Genomic DNA, 14,043 nt, shown 5'->3' on the forward strand with positions numbered 1-14,043 from the left:
TCACTTATTGCAATACTTGCTTTATTGCAGTGGTCTGAAACCAAACCCGCAATATCTCCAAGGTCTGCCTGGGCATGTCTATTTTTAAATCGATAATGTTAATTATTAAACTAGTCTTAAAGACTTCAAGGTCTTCATTTGAAGAGAAATGAATTAATAGAGGGAAAGGAAATGAATTAATAGAGGGAAAGGAATGTTTAGCATATTGACCTGTTCTGATCACTGACCAACTCTGAGTGGGTTGGCTTTGTTTCGATTTTAAAGGCTCCTCTCCATTTCTGGTAAACCACAAGGTAAAGGCTGGTCTCTGAGCAGCAGATGTTTTACCAGTTTTGAGGCCTTGTGGCTTTCCATAGAGAAGTAACAGTGCAGGCCACATGAAGCTTTTACTTCCTTTTTTTTTTTTTTAAGTGGAGCCAATGGTGCTTTGCGCTTGATAGCGTAGTCATTGAAATACATTGACAGAAGTGGTCTGTGTTCACCACCAGATGTCAAATTCACATTCTAGAAGCAGTTTGAAATGTCTGAGACATTCAAGCAAGTGTTCCCCATGGGCTTGGACCATAGGTTTAGCCTTGGGAACGTCGTAAGGATCTTGAATGATATTTAGAGCCCAGGGTGCAGTGGGCGGTATATTGGGAGGGAGTATGAGAGCAGCAGGAAGCCATGAACAAAGCCGTGGGAAGACTCCAACATTTAGCCCTAACCGGTTTGGCTCAGTGGAAAGAGCGTCAGCCTGTGGACTGAAAGGTCCCAGGTTCGATTCCGGTCAAGGGCATGTGCCTTGGTTGCGGGCACATCCCCAGTAGGAGGTGTGCAGGAGGCAGCTGATCGATGTTTCTCTCTCATCGATGTTTCTAACTCTCTATCCCTCTCCTTTCCTCTCTGTAAAAAATCAATAAAAAAATATATATATATATATTTAAAAGACTCCAACATTTAGAGGTTGAACAGAGAATTAAGCCAGGTGATATGAGGAAAATCAGGAGAGTTTCATGTCATGGAACCAAGAAAGTCAACCCGGTTATCACCGTTCAGAATGAACCCTTTGACTTTAACTGTTTCCCACTGTGCCCACCCTAGCCCAACAACCTGCCATCTCATGTTTTGTCTCACTTACATATCAGGAACATGGGCGCTCCAACTGCCTGATGCTTTAGGGAGCCAAGCGGAGTAAGATGCAGCACCTGTCTTCAGAGCCATAGACTGTCAGTCCATGAGACCATATGCAAATAAATAAACGCCAGATGAATGGGAGGGAATGGTCAGGGGAATTTCCTTTTGGAGTGGGAGGGAGTTGGACTTGGGTTTGAAGTATCTTGAGTAGGCTGTAGAGAGTAGTAGAAAAGGTAGCCCCGAGTCTGGAGTTCAGACAGTTGCAACATGGGCCAGTTGGCATTACTGGACATCTGGTTAGAAAGGTGGACAGAGACAGGATCCTGGAGGGCCCTGACTTCAGGGCTAAGGTGTGTCCACACCACTCTGAATAGGTTAAAGCTATCCTTAGGGAGGGGCTGGGAGCAGGACAGTGTGGGACCCATGGTGAACTTGGTGGTTTTGAGAAATTGCTTGCAGGGGCCTGTAAATGGCTGAATGGGGGAGCTGGGCTAGTAGGCCAGCTAGTAGGCGAGAGGAGTAAGGGCGTGGCCTGGCACTAGCACTGTGATAGGCAAGGAAGGAGGGCGTTGACAGACCTCCGTAGGAAGAATACTGCGGACTTGGTGACGTGATGTCAGGGCCAACAGAAAGGGCAGTCACAGATCATGGCCCCGTGACTGAAAACGGTTCCGTCTGGAGACTCCTACCTCCATTTTAGACAGCGCGGCAGTGAAGGGCACAGATTTCGGAGCCTGGGTTTGAATTCTATCTTTTCCTCTGAGGCGTTGGGTGACCTTGGTCTAGTTACTTAACCATCTGTGCCTTAGCTTCCTTGTCTGTCAAATGGAGACAATGTACTTCTTTTAGGTTGCGAGGATTTTAAATTAATATATGTCAAGTCCTGGCATATAGTAGATACTTAATAATTATTAGTTGAATGGATGATGTCCAGAGGAAGAATCAGAATCTGGACTCAGGTTTGCTCAGCTCCACCACATTAGCCTGATGTTCTGGAGTCAGCCTCCCTCAGCCGCCGCCTCCATTGTGCAGGCCTCCCCTCGTGGGCCTGTCGTGTGTCCTTTGGCCTGGTCCTGGAATTCCACCATCACACTCAGGCCGGATCACCCACCTCAACTTGGTGTAGACTCTCCTCTCCTATAACCACCTGTCTTTCTCGGAGGGCCTTCCGAACCCCCTCCACCTCTGCACATGCTGTTCTTCGCGGTCTGGGCGAGCCTCACCATCTTGGGGAAGGCGCTCTGGACGACAGGCTGTGCCTTTGGCTTCTTGCTGCACTGAGGGGCTGCACTGGAGTACTTTCTGCTCGGCTGAGTTAAACCTCAGCTGTTTCTGTAATGGCTCCACACACATTCATCTTACCTGCTACCAATGAATCTGTTCTAATAAAGGCCCATGGCTACCTTCACATTCCTCCCAGTGCTAGGGGCACAGCAGATACTTAGAGTGGATGCAGAAGCATTGATTCCGATGGCTGAGGTTGAGTTCAGGCCTCCCTCACCTCACTCCTGGGTTACCTCACCAGCCTCTTTAGCTGGTCTCCATTGCAGCCAGCCTGCCCCTAGGCCACAGCCACACGCCACCGGAGCCATCCTCATCCAGTCTTTTCACGGACCATAAGGCTTCAGCTGGTCTGAAAGGCTCCCTGCAACCCGATCCTCTCCTGCCCCTCCAGTCTTACCTGCTGGCACTCTTTTCTGCACACCCTGTCCTCCTTGCAGTTCCCAGAATGTTCTGATGCCCTTCCTGGCTGATCCTTTGCTCGAAGCCCTGCTGAGCACACCGGGCAGGCTCAGCTCTTCCCTGTCACTTCCCCTCAGACACCGGCAGTGTGAACTGCTTCCTCCTCCTGCCCCACCCACAGCCCTTTGTTCCTCCGATGCTTCTCTGAGGCCCGAGATGGGTCTGTTTACCTGTTGGCCACGGAGCTCCTTGAGGACAGGGCAGCTCCTTCCTCTCCGTGTCCCCCACCGAGAGGCCTTGCTTGCCGTCCAGGATGCGTGTTGTACTGAGAACGATACTTTTGTGAAGTCACCGAGGTCACTCTTTTCCAGACTGGAGGAGGGCTTGCTTTTTGTGCCTTGACAGACTTTTCCTTTGAACTGTAAGAATTGTATTGGAAATTGACAGTGATGAGTCATATCTTCGAAAGGGATGAGCTCGGAAAATGCAGAGCCTCTAGGAATGGAGTAGGAGGCTGCAGATCTGTCTCGCAGGCCGAGTGTGGCTCCTCACTGAATTTGCCCGGCCAGTCTCAAACCCGGGGAGTGGGAGGGACTCTCCCCGCGGTGGGCAGGTGATTTATTGGCTGGGAAGCTTCCACGGTGATTTAGTTGTGAAACGGCGCCTGGCGAGGTGCAGGCTAATGCCTGGGCCTCGCGGAGCAGCCGCCCACAATCCCTGGCCGGAAGGGACCGCGGGGGATCGAAGGGACCGCGAGGGTCGAGGGTCGTTGGGGCCAGCCTCCCATGTTGGAGCCCCGGGGCGGAGGACGTGCGGCGGGGGCTGCTCCTGTGCCCGCCGGGGGGAGGACCGGGAACGGAGTGGCCTGGGAAGGGCCGAGTGCCGGCGCGGCCCCAGCCGGTGGGCGCTCCGGCTCACTCTGGCCGCGGCAGGAAGTTTCTGGGCTGTGCCGCCAGGATTTATTCCCGGGGCCCCGGAGGCAGGAGCTAGAGACCAGCGCGGCTCCCGGGAGGCTTGGCGCAGAGTCCCCGGGCGGGGGCCGGAGTGCGGGAGCAGCGGGCAGCGCGGCAATCCAGGCCGCCTTTTGCAGCCGCCCGCGGCCGCCGGGCTGCGCGCTGCGCTCCAGCCTCCTCCCCCGGTGCCAGCGGCGGCCCGCGCTGCGCGGCCGCGGTCACACTCCGAGCCGCCCGGCCGCCGCCTGCCTGCGCTTTGTGGAGCCGGAGCCCGGTGACAGGCGCGGCCTCTCGCTGCCCCGACCCTGAGTGCGCTCGGCGCCCGCCAGGCGGACCTGTGGCTGCCCGCCCGCGCCCACCGGACCTGGACGTGCCGCGGGGGGTAGGCAGGGCTTCCGCCCCGGCTCCCAGCCCCGCCCCGAGGTGGGGGCCGGGGGAGTCGGGAGCTGCCCCTGCCGGGGCAGGGAGGGGCTGACCGGGAGGAATGGGACAAAGTGAAAGTCTCGGGACAGCTCAGGAAATGGGCGGGGGGGGGGGGGGGGGGGGGAGGGTGAGGGGCTTCGGGAGAAGGAAGGGGTGCCGGTGGGTCTTCATTGATGCCCTGGAGTGGCTTTCAGTGCGGAGATGGCGGGCCAGGCCAGCTGATGCTCAGACCCCCAGTGGCTTCTGACACCGGCCCCTTCCCAGTGATTCCTCGCCTTAAGGAAAGGGCTGTGAACCCTCCGCTGTCCGAGAGGAAATCCTCCAGGTTGGGTTCCGTTTCCTCCCGCTGCCCGGCACTCGGAAGCCTCGTTCCCAGGTGGAGAGCAGTTGTGCAGCTTGACTGAAACCCGGAACGCATTTGTTGTTTGTATCTTCGTGGGCCGGTGTGCAGACGGCTAGCCCAGGGCACAGATGGCTTCCGAGCCGCAGACACGACGTTCTTTCCCTAAACCTGTGTGGGACGGGGGCTTGGGGTTCTGATGAGGGCCGTGACGGGCCTGTCCTGGTTGGGGCCCCAGGTCTGCTGCTGAAATACACCCCTGGCCCGGTCCATGGTCCCTGGCTAAGACTTTTTGTTATTCTGCTGATTGCAGATGTCTTTGCTTGCTGACATCCTGTTTTGTTTTCGGTTTTTACATCCCATTTGTTGTTTCTTTTTATCACAGAAACGCTTCGTTAAGGGGCTCAGGCAGTACGGCAAGAACTTCTTCAGAATTAGAAAGGAGCTGCTTCCCAATAAGGAAACAGTGAGTACAATTGGACTTTATGTAACTTGATTTTTTCCTCTTTGCTCCTGCTGCTTCTCCACACTTGATCTTATGAAATGGTTTCCTTTAACCCTGCGCTGGGCTCAGACTCGGGCTGGCCTCTAGCATCCTCTTCTTCCTCCTTCCTTCTGGTTAGTTTTAGATCATGATTCTAGATAAGTGAAGTGACACTATGCCCAGCTCCCAGAGAAAGTGGACTTCTGCTGTAAGAACAAAAAGGCCCTCGGCAACAGGGCTAAGGGAGGAGGGAAGGGTCAGGGTGTTGGGGAGTTAACGTCTAATTTTAAATACAGGGGCTGAAATAGGAAATATCATTTATCACTAGTTTGGATTTCGTTGATTGGTTTGTAGCTCATATACTTTGAATTATGTTGGGACTTTTTGTATGTTTAAGGTTGCTATGTTTTGAAGAGTAGTTTTAACCCTAATTTTCTAGCCCTAAAAGTTTGCACTTTCCATTTGAGAGATGCTTAAGAATTTTATAAATTGCTAAATGAGGCTTTTAAAAATTCCTGTGATGTTTCACAAAGCTGAGAGTCAGATCTGATGTGTACTCTTACTAAACGTGGGGTAGAAGGGTTTGCTGAGAACATTTCAGAGTGAAGTTATACGAAGAAAATATTAGCAAGGGATTCTGTTTCATATATCTGTAATTTCCTACAGGTAACTATTGAGGGGGGAATGTCCTCTGGCTAGGTCAAGGAATAGTGGAGGTTGGGGGTGCAGTAGGACCAGGGCATGTGCCCTGATGTCCAGTGTCTGTGGCTGAAGCGCTCTGTAGGAGTGGGGGATGGGGTGAATAGTTAGACATTTAGTGGAAGGGGAGATGGGTGAAGAATATTCATTGTAAAAGTATGTAGGTTGCTATGTTTGGTTTGGTTTTATGGTTTTCTAATTGGGTTTTGTGTATTGATTTCTTCTTCAATTTTGATTATTTTCTTTTTTGTTTTTATTGAATGTTTCTGGACACTTTCTGGACAGTACCTTAGGAACAACGATAACATAATAGGGGAAGCGGGTTCTGAGATTTCCAGTACAACCTCCCATAAATCAGTGGTTTGCATCATCAGTCATAACTAGATTAAACTTTTAGTATTTATTATACATGCTGAGAGATGGGTCATGAGAATGGTAAAAAAAGAGAAAACTGTTCACAGACATAAAAATTAAATATGTAATAATCCATAAAGCCAACTTATTTTTTTATTTTTCCAGAACAAATTGGAAAGAGCTATTTAATGTACAACAGTGAAAGAAAGTTCTCTGAGGATTTCAGTTATTTGAAGTTTGATACCTATTTTTAAAAACTAAAATGCCTTTACCTGAGTGTAGGAATTTTGGTTTGGCCAAGTTGGGGTGATATTGAGAAAGATCAGTGAGTAGCTTTGACTTGATGTGATGGGCTAGATCAGTGGTCAGCAAACTCATTAGTCAACAGAGCCAAATATCAACAGTACAATGATTGACATTTCTTTTGAGAGCCAAATTTTTTAAACTTAAACTTCTTCTAATGCCACTTCTTCAAAATAGACTCGCCCAGGCCGTGGTATTTTGTGGAAGAGCCACATTCAAGGGGCCAAAGAGCCGCATCTGGCTCGTGAGTCACAGTTTGCCGACCACGGGGCTAGATCATAACCTCTCAACTCAAGTTTTATCTATCCCTGTGTGCTGCTAAAACTTGCAAACCATGAAGAATGTGATACAAGATATGGCTGGACAATTACTTTATCCTTCTGTTTTAAAAATAACTTTATAATAGCAAGGCTAAGCACTAAATCTAAAATCTGTCTAGCATTTGGAAATGCTAATTTTTATCTAGTTTTAACTCTCAAGTAGGATGCCTTGGTAACCTAGATCAAACCTAAATCTTTGATTCTGTGTTTCTTCTTGCTCTTGGTTCCTCCTCCTCCTCCTCCTCCTCGTTCTTTTTAAAATATATTTTTATTGATATCAGAGAGGAAGAAGGGAGAGGGAGAAAGAAATAGAAACATCAATGAGAGAGAATCATTGATCAGCTACCTCCTGTACTCCCCACACTGGAGATCGAGCCTGCAACTTGGGCATGTGCCCTGACTGGTAATCGAATTGTAACCTCCTGGTTTATAGGTCACTGCTCAACCACTGAGCCATGCCAGCCGTCTGTTCCTTACTCTTACTGATGATGTCAAACTCAGTAAGTAGCGTTTTCTCACTACACCAACTCTTCAAGCTGGTTGCCTGTGTTCTTCTAGCACCTCTTTCCTGGGACCCTTCCCCATCACTTCTCTGCCATCTCAGTTTCCTGGTCACGTGGCTCCTCTCTTTACTTCTCTGGCACCCAGAAGTCTTTCCGTTCTAGCCTCTTCAGGGCATGGCATCGGAGCTAATGGGAGAGTTGCTTGCTTCACCGGAAGATTTATTATGGTGACTGGCCAACGGTTCCTGGTGTCCGGTTGTCTTTGCATAGAATTGGAGGAGTTGGTTAGTAGAGTAAAGCTATAAGTATTCCAATCAGCTGGGAGAGGCACTCATGTTTTCCTTAGTTATCAGCATAGGCAAGCTAATCATTCACAACTCCTGGGGAGGGGAGGGCAAAGGTTCTTTTTCATTTTTGCTGTGGAAGATGAAATATGCAGACACCAGTGTTTTTGGTTGAAAACTTCCTTGGTAGAAACCTTGATATGGTTATGCCTCTTTTATAGCAAATCCTTAGCTACTTCCCACATTCTGTTCTATTTACCAAAATTATTAACTCATTTCTTTGCTATTCTCAACTGACTTGAAACTTCAGAAGGGTGTCAGCATCCAGAGAACACGCTTGATTGGGCCTGGACCTGGGTCAGCAGACCGGTGCTCTATTCTTGGTTTCACCAGTAACTGTAGTACGTGATGATCTCTTTTGACTGTGCAGTCTGCTTTGAGCTGTTACTGGGAAGTTCAGGGCAAATCCTGACAAGCACTGGGAAGTTATTTTTTCTAAAATGGTGTTTCTTTGCATGAGAATTTTATAGGTGCTCCATACAATCTTTATAAAATGTCCTCACACTTTGGGCTATCACTGTGCCGGAGAGCAAAACGATGGCTCTCGCTCCTTTGCCACTAACCTGCTCTGGGGCCTTACACAGATTATTCGGTCTCTCTGTCCTTTAGTGTCTGTGTCTGTAAAACGGGCTGATTCTCCTACTCTTAAGAATAGTTTTGAGCCCTTGCCAGTTGGCTTAGTGGATAGAGCGTTGGCCTGCGGACTGAAGGGTCCCAGGTTTGATTCCTGTCAAGGGCACATGCCCAGGTTGTAGGCTTGATCCCCAGAATGGGTGTTGCAGGAGGCAGCCAATCAATGATTCTCTCTCATCATTGATGTTTCTCTCTCTCCCTCTCCCTTCCCCTCTGAAATCAATAAAAAGTATATTTAAAAAATAAAAATAAAAAATTTTTAAAAAGAATAGTTTTGAGAATTTAAATGAGATACTGTCGATAAAGAGTGCCTAAAAACACTTGAAAATGCTTGTTCTTCCCATCTACCCCAAATACTACAAAGAGTAGCTAAATGCTATGAAAGTACATAATTATTTTTGGCTTATAAACAAATTGAATCTGTGTAAAAACAAAGTACCTGTTTTTTATTAGTCTCACTTGCCAAAAATTATTTTAGTTGAAAAACTGAGAAGGGGTGGAGGGCAGTGCCTCGTTAAGGGATGTATTTCGTCTGGAAGCTTTGTTGAGGAGACGTCATTCTTACCAGTTCCTTCAGTGAGTTGTGCAGACCAAGGTCCTGCTGGGGATGGACAGAAACGGCTTTCCTCGCCCTTTTGGTCTGGTGCTCATTCCACAGGCGCTGCATCTGGCTGCCTCTGAACACTGCTGCCCATGGAAGTGGGCCTGGTGGGTGTGATTGTGGAAAACCAGCTGTTTATAGAGGGTTAGTTGAGGGGGTATTACATGTTAACCTCATGATACCCAGGAGAGTGACCGCAAGTCAGATACTGTAGTGTCATGGTTGTACAGATATCCTGAAGTTTATTACCCTTCTCGGTATCCTTCCATTGGTCTCCCTCAATAATTAGGAGTAAATAGAGTAAAGAGTCTTTGCCGAGTGTATCAGACTCTGCTTGGCTGTGCACTTCTCTCTCAAGACACTATTGGGCCTAACCCACATGAAGTCTCGGGTATGAGTACATTTGTGTAAATCCCAGTACGTGTCCCCTAGCTGAGATTCTGAGAGGATGATCGGAACCAGGCCCCTGGGTTCTGCTTGAGGGACTTCAGGTGCTCTTTGGATTGATGAGTGACGCTGAGGTAATGCCTGAAAAAATGGGAGACCAGATAGAGTGGAATCTTAATTACCAGGAGGGGAAACCATGTTATGAATAATACAAAATCATGGGTGTTCCAAAATAGTCTTTCGTTTGATTTTTATACAGACCTTGCCGTTTTCTTCAAAATTATGAGATGATTACTCAGGTGACAGTGACATTTATCTCTTGTGCTGAAAACATGTGTGTGTTGTTTGAACCAAAGACTTCCTGTATCTGGCCCCTGAGTGGCTGTCCCTGGAACCCTGGCTGGACGTGGTGTGTGGCTCTCTCTCTGCTGTTGCTCAGACACACTTAGCGGCATTGCATCATGGACTGGGAGCACTCACTCAGCGGCCTGTCTCAGAGGCAGCTGGTATTAGTGAGAAGACGATTGGATCTGCTCCGAGTCGGTGGAGAGAAGAAAGGCCCCGAAGTTGTAATTAGCCTGTGGCGGAAGGAGGTGAAAGGCGCCCATCCTTAACTGCCTTTCTCATCTCTGTAGTTTTATTTTGAGAACCTAGTCCAATGGAAATTGAGCTCATGTTACTTGTAAACCCAGTTGCTGGTACATTAATATTTACTGTACTAGAAATTCATTTGCCCCATTTCCCACTTTTAGAGCTAAGCATTCCCTACAGTTCAGTTTTTAGAAATGTTGTATACTTACCGAGCGCGGTAATGGGTAGAGTGTCCAAAGAGAAGCAAGATGCCACCGTGCCCTGCAGGGAAGAGGAACCCTTTGCATGTGCTCAGGGTCCTCCTGGGCGGAGGTGGAGCTTCAGGCCCTTTGGTGTGCACAGAGGCTGAGGGCTTCTGGAAGGCTCTTCGGAGAGTGTAGTGTTTGACCTGATCTTTGAAGGAAGGATACATTTTTTGACAGGCCGAGGTTGGGAGGGAGGGCGGAGGAAAAGTGACTTTCCAGCTGTAGGAAATAGCACGAGCAAAGGCATGGAGACAGGAAATTGCAGAACATGCCCAGCGAGTGCACTAGTGTGGCTGGAGGGGAGGCTGCATCAAGCGATGGGGTAGGACTTAGGCCAGAATTATGGCTTGCAGGTGACTTTGGGGGACCTTAGAGTGCGTTTGGAGATCCCCCCACGCCCCCCGCCTTGAAGGCTTTTAAAGAGAAAAAAAAGTGAGAGCATCCAAGCTGAGGTTCTTGTAATAATTCATTCTTGTAGTAAGGCCGAAAACGGGGAGCTGACAGTGACTTAGGGAAATGGAAGTCTGTCTTTCATCTTGCTTTTCTCTATTGAAAATGTGTCACTGTTTTTAATGGGACCAAGAGCCCAATGAACGGGTAAGTGGTTTTGGTGTTTAGTTGTTGTTGTTTGTTAACTTTGGGTGATAGGATGAAAAGTATTAGAGATTTAAAATTTTAATTTGAGAAATATCATGAAAATCAACCACCTTTCTCAGCCACATTTCTGGGAATGAGTTCTGTTAAATATGTACATAACTATTGAATATTAATTGTTCATTTCTTTGGACAAAATATCTTTTGCATAGAGCCTATTCTCCCAGCAAAGAATGACTAGTATTTGGACAGGGCTTTAGGACTGAGGAATCGAGATTCTGTTAATATTAAGAGGTTAAAAATTACTCTAGCATTCAATTTGAACATTCAGCATGAAGTTTTGTCTAACTTCAGATTATAACCTTAGATAAACAATTTTCTAGCCTCATTAATGCTTAATCTAATGTTACATAACGGAGTGTGGACTTACTGAATAGGTTGATATTAAGGAGGACAAATGTGTTATAACCACGTAGCGATACTTCAGGAAAATCTCAAGTTTAAAATCCGAGACCTCTACTGCACATGCTGTGTGTCCCCCGCTCGCAGGGTGGCCCTAGACCAGGGTCATCACATCACCTGCTTCCCGTGCCAATCAGACTGCCAGGCCCCGGCCGGCGCCCATGGAACAGAGCCCTTAGGAAGCGCGTTTACATTAAAGAAGCCGCGCAGAACCCGAAGCCTGCCTGCCACTCACTCTGGAGTGATCGTTTTTATTCCGTGAGATTGTACATTGTTTCACTGTGAGGACTTGATTTTGTTTTTCATATTATTACAAAATTCTTCAAACATACAGAGAAGTATCTGGGCTTATTTTCATTATCAGTGATAGCATTTCTTAATATAGCTTCCCTCTTCCCACTTCCCAGTCTCCCCTAGAAACTCAGTTGTAACTCCTGTCATATTTCATATAAAACTGTTGTCCTCCTGTTTAAGTTGTGACATAGTCTTTGTGAGTCAGGCTAGGCTACACCGGTTTGTTTCTAATAGGAACCTTTTTATTGGAAAGGATGACTTCTTATTAATCTGAAGTTTACATACTTAATACTACAGATGTTTCTTTGACTGGCACACCTTAAATATGAATAAGAAATATAAGTGCTTTGAGGTTGGCAAGATTGGGTAAAAGGGTAGACATTTAAGTGCCATGCCTTTTCTCTTAATTACTTGTCCTCAGGTAAATACAGACAGAGCTGGAATTTTCCATGCGAGGCGGAAGTGACCCATAGAAACAGGCACTGCATTGGTGGGGCAAGTACTGTGTGTGATCCCATCGTCACTCCCATGTAGGGGTTTGTTCCCATTAACATGGAGCAGAGTCTGAATCCCTTCATGCTGATAGTCTAGCCTGTATGGATGTTTGGGCAGTGGTCCAGTTTTGACGGGTCATCTGAGAGAGATTGGCTGATTCCTTGTGTAAGTGAAGCAGTTAAGAATTTGCATGTAAGAAACTTTTGGTGTTGATACTGGGGGGTGGAGGGAGGAGGTCTTAAAAATTAAGCGACTTTATAACCAGGGACCTTGTATATTTGCTGCTCTCAGTGTTAACGTCTTAGGCCTGTCTGGCCTTACCTGTATCAGAACTGGTGGGGTGGCGTGAGAGTGTTCAGGGTACGCTGTGTAGTGCTTGTAGGATCTGCACGTGGAAACGGCCTTGGACTCTTCCACTGTTCCTGAGAAAGTCTGCTTACAGGACCAGTTTTACTTATTGGCTGTTGGTGTTTGCTAACCCGGGTTTCTTATGCTCCAGCTGGATCTTGGTTACCTGGGGACTTTCAGATGGAGCCATTTGTGACTTTCAAGCCGAAATAGACTCACCCATTTTATTAGCTAGTAAAACAAATGAATGGTTTGAACTGGTCTTTAAAAAGACTTAAACGTTGTGGTTACTCTGGTTATAGTCCATGAGTTTATTCGGAGCTCCTATTCTATATCGCTAATAGATTTTTTTTTTTTACCCTTACTAGATCTGTGAACCCACCCTAACTTTGAAAATTCAGTTTGCTGAAGTTTTAAAAAATACATCTAGTCTGTTAAAAGCTGACATTAAATTAAGTTTCAAAATGTATCTGAAATCATAATCCTTGTGTAATTGGTTCATTTTAATTTTAAGTTATGCCCTTGAGTAACACTTAGAAAGTAGAGTAGAAATTAATTGCATTGTTTTAAGAAAACATTCACCTCAGTCTTAGTCACAGCTTACCAGGGGTAGAAAAATCATGCCCCCCTCCACCCACCCATGAAATTTTTTTTCTTGTATGTAATTTGAAAACCATTACTTGTATTATAAAAATAGGAAATGCAAGCAGGAGAAACCTTGCTTGAGACACAGACTTCCATTAAGCTAAGTTTTTTTTCTGAGATGTTGAATTTTGAAATTGTTTCCATATTAATGGCCTTTGTTCTTGTTTTTTTCTATGGAAATACGGTTCTTTCTTCTGTTCAGGTGTCTTAAATCCTCTGAATTGTGGCTTCAGTAATCCCAGAATTTGGCCTTTGAGGCATCTAAACCGCCATCGCAGTTGGCATAGTTGGGAGTGTTTTGAGGACGGTTTGGGGGAGCCTCTCTGTGGGGTGTCTGAGTGCCTGAGAGCATGCTTACCCTCCCGGAACTCACAGCCTACTGAGAGGTGGAGAGGCCGCCGGGGCTGGAGTTCTTCCCTGGAAGGCGCCTGAGTCTCCGTCACTGAGGCTGCAGAGCCGTTACACAGTCCTGCCTGGGCTGCCCTTCTGAGAGCCCCTGAGTCCGTCCCAGCATGGACCGGGCCCCTGCACAGAGCCCAGCTCCTCTCCGCAGAGCTGTATTTTGTTCTGCCCATTAAAAATTAATATTGATTTCACGTTAGTCTTGAATTTGAGACTCCGCTCCTCCTCCCTCCCCCCATGCATTTTCTTTCTTTCACATACATGCATGTATGTCTTTATATAGATGTAAGGCTTTCTGGGCACGAACCACGATTTAATATTTCTTTATGTCACCTTTAGTGCCCTCCAACGGGCCCTTAATATCTGTTAAAAATGAAATTGTGTGTGTATGTTTTCACACATGTGTAAATGAGGGATAAAAATACATGGTAACCATAGATATATATGATCCTAAAAGATTAAAGCTTCCCTGTGTTTTCAAGAAAACGTTTTCCTCACCTTCTGCTCTTTGTGTTGGTTTTCAAGATCTTTGGTGCCGCTTTAAAGACCAGTTGGAACCTGGCCACCAGGCTTCAGACTGTTCAGGGGGCAGAAAACCCTAGTTAACTCATGTCCCAGGATAGTGAGACTAGGGCTCGGGGTGCACCCTGCCACACTGGACTTTCCTTTCTGTTGACCATGGGAGTAAGTCACCTCTACTGTTTGCACAGTAATTCTGTTTTCTAGATTATTTATAAGATTGAAGCCCATTGTTTATTTTTCTCAGCAGGTTTATTGAGCAAGTCAAGAATAAAATATTGTTTTAAGCAGTAGAGTAAGCCATT

The 14,043-nt window shown here is 46.9% G+C and overlaps 1 protein-coding gene across 9 annotated transcripts in view; it reads left to right on the plus strand.

The window, feature by feature from the left end:
• Nucleotides 1-14,043, plus strand: part of RERE (arginine-glutamic acid dipeptide repeats) — a 387,530-nt gene that overhangs the window by 331,099 nt on the left and 42,388 nt on the right. For 5 of the 9 annotated variants that reach the window (XM_079776772.1, XM_079776775.1, XM_079776773.1 and 2 more), the window contains one exon: nt 4,901-4,981. In XM_079776772.1, coding sequence (XP_079632898.1) covers nt 4,901-4,981 — 81 coding nt within the window. Of the gene's footprint in view, nt 1-3,895; nt 4,176-4,301; nt 4,754-4,900; nt 4,982-14,043 lie in introns of those variants that run through there. The other 4 variants (XM_079776778.1, XM_079776779.1, XM_079776777.1 and 1 more) reach the window with 4 other exon arrangements.

This window comes from Cnephaeus nilssonii (assembly GCF_951640355.1).
Source record: "Cnephaeus nilssonii genome assembly, chromosome: 7".
Lineage (NCBI taxonomy): Eukaryota > Metazoa > Chordata > Mammalia > Chiroptera > Vespertilionidae > Cnephaeus > Cnephaeus nilssonii.